The sequence below is a fragment of the Nicotiana attenuata genome, chromosome 5 (assembly GCF_001879085.1).
Source record: "Nicotiana attenuata strain UT chromosome 5, NIATTr2, whole genome shotgun sequence".
Taxonomy (NCBI): domain Eukaryota; kingdom Viridiplantae; phylum Streptophyta; class Magnoliopsida; order Solanales; family Solanaceae; genus Nicotiana; species Nicotiana attenuata.
The window spans coordinates 36898862-36900872 of NC_031993.1; the positions used below are offsets into that span (position 1 = coordinate 36898862).

Sequence of the window (2011 nt, forward strand, 5' to 3'; positions counted from 1 at the left end):
CTTCTCCAGCCCAGCGAACGACCACTGCTGCTCCAAAACAGGTATCTTCTTCTTCATGCTCTGTTTTTTGTCTTCTTCTGTTATTCTTCTTCTTTTCTGTTTTTCTTTCAATTTTTTTCTCTAGATTAAGCTCTCATATTTTGCCCTAAATGACTTCTTTTTGTTCTGTTATTAAAAGTATTGTTTATGCTCTGTTTTCTTCTTTTATGCTCTCTTTATGCTCTGTTTCTGTTATTAAAAGTGTTGTTTATGACTTTATGCTCTGTTTTCTGTTTAGGGCAGTGAATTTTTTTTTGGTTATTGATTGTAGTAAATTTAATTTGATTATTCAATGGCATCAAGCCAAAAAAGAGATCCAGCTTGGGCGTATGGAGTTGCAGTTGGCAATAATAACTCAAGAGTGCAATGTATCTTTTGTCAAAAAATTTATAACGGTGGAATACATCGTCACAAGAGACATCTAATCGGTGGTTTTAGAGATGTCAAAGAATGTCCAAGTGTTCCGGTTACTGTTAAGAAAGAAATGAGAGATTATGTTGAGAAAAAAAATGAGTTAAAAAATCCAATGAGCCATGGAGCATCTATGATGAATCTTCTTGATGAAGATACTCAAATGGATGAGGATGACGATGAAGTCAATGATATAATGAGGCCACCTCCCTTTAAATCTCAAAGAAAGAATTCAACAAGTGGAAGTGGATCATCCACCACCGGTAGCAATGTGAAAGGTCCTCTTAATCTTTTTTTCTCACAAAAACCAAATGAAAAGAGAAAGGGTGAAGCTGACTTAGAATCTTGTAGGGAGAGTTTGAGGGAGCGTGCTGTAGATGCTTTTGCAAGGTGGATGTATGATGCGGGGCTTCCTTTTAATTGTGTGAATTACACTGATAGTTTTGGGGAATTCATTGAGGCCGTTGGCCAATATGGCCCGGGAATGAAGCCCCCTACCTATCACGAAGTAAGAGTTCCTTGTCTAAAAAAGGAGGTGGAGAAGACAGACAAGATTGTCGAGGAGCATAAGGCGCAATGGAAAGTTTATGGTTGTTCCATTATGATGGACAAATGGACCGCAAAAAATGGAAAAATGGTCATTAATGTTTTGGTGAATTCTCCGAGAGGTAGTGTGTTTCTTGAATCTTATGATGCTAGTGACTCCTCAACCGATTCCAATAAAATGTTCAACTTGTTTGAGAAGACAATATTGAAAGTCGGACCGGAAAATGTGGTTCAAGTTGTTACTGATAACGCTAGTGAGAATAAAAAAGCGGGTGATATGTTGAAAGGAGTTCTCCCAAGTATTTATTGGACTCCTTGTGCTGCACATTGTATCAACTTGATTTTTGGTGACATTTTCAAGCTAGCCCTATATTCTACAGGTGAACAAGTGGTTCTTATTTTCTATTTTAAGTTTTTAACCTTCATGTTAAATATTTCATACTTATTAACTATGAAATTTGACTTCCTACAGTTTTTGCTAAGGCGGTCAAGATATATTCTTACATTAGTCAAAGGCCGTTGTTGTTGAACATGATGAGGAGATACACAAAAGAAAGAAATTTGGTAAAACCGGCTAAGACAAGATTCGCAACAGCTATCATGACTTTGCATAGCTTTTACCTGCAAAAGAAAAATTTGCGAACCTTGTTCATGTCAACCGAATGGAGTGAGAGTATCTATGCAAAGGAAGCTATTGGGAAAGAAGTTGAGAGATTTATTATTGGTCCATAATTTTGGAATGACATTGTTCAAGCACTTAAAGTTGGTAGTCCTTTGATTACTGTACTTCGTTTGGTAGATGGGGAGAAAACACCACCAACGGGATACATTTATGAAGCCATGGATAGGGCTAAAGAAGCTATTGAGAAGGCATTTGAGCATAATAGGAGGAAATATGATAGAGTGTTTGAAATCATTGATAAAAGGTGACGGATCAGCTTAATCAACCTTTACATGAAGTAGGGCATATTTGAACCCCGGTATCTTTTATACAATAACGAGAAGAGACTTTAGA

At 36.8% G+C, this 2011-nt stretch overlaps 1 protein-coding gene across 1 annotated transcript in view; it reads left to right on the top strand.

Annotated features, from left to right (window-relative positions):
• LOC109226131 overlaps nt 332-2011 on the top strand; it is a 2361-nt gene continuing 681 nt past the window's right edge. The window contains exons 1-3 of the mRNA XM_019390930.1: nt 332-1376; nt 1469-1720; nt 1796-1922. Of these exons, the coding sequence (XP_019246475.1) occupies nt 332-1376; nt 1469-1720; nt 1796-1922 (1424 nt within the window). The remainder of the gene's footprint in view (nt 1377-1468; nt 1721-1795; nt 1923-2011) is intronic.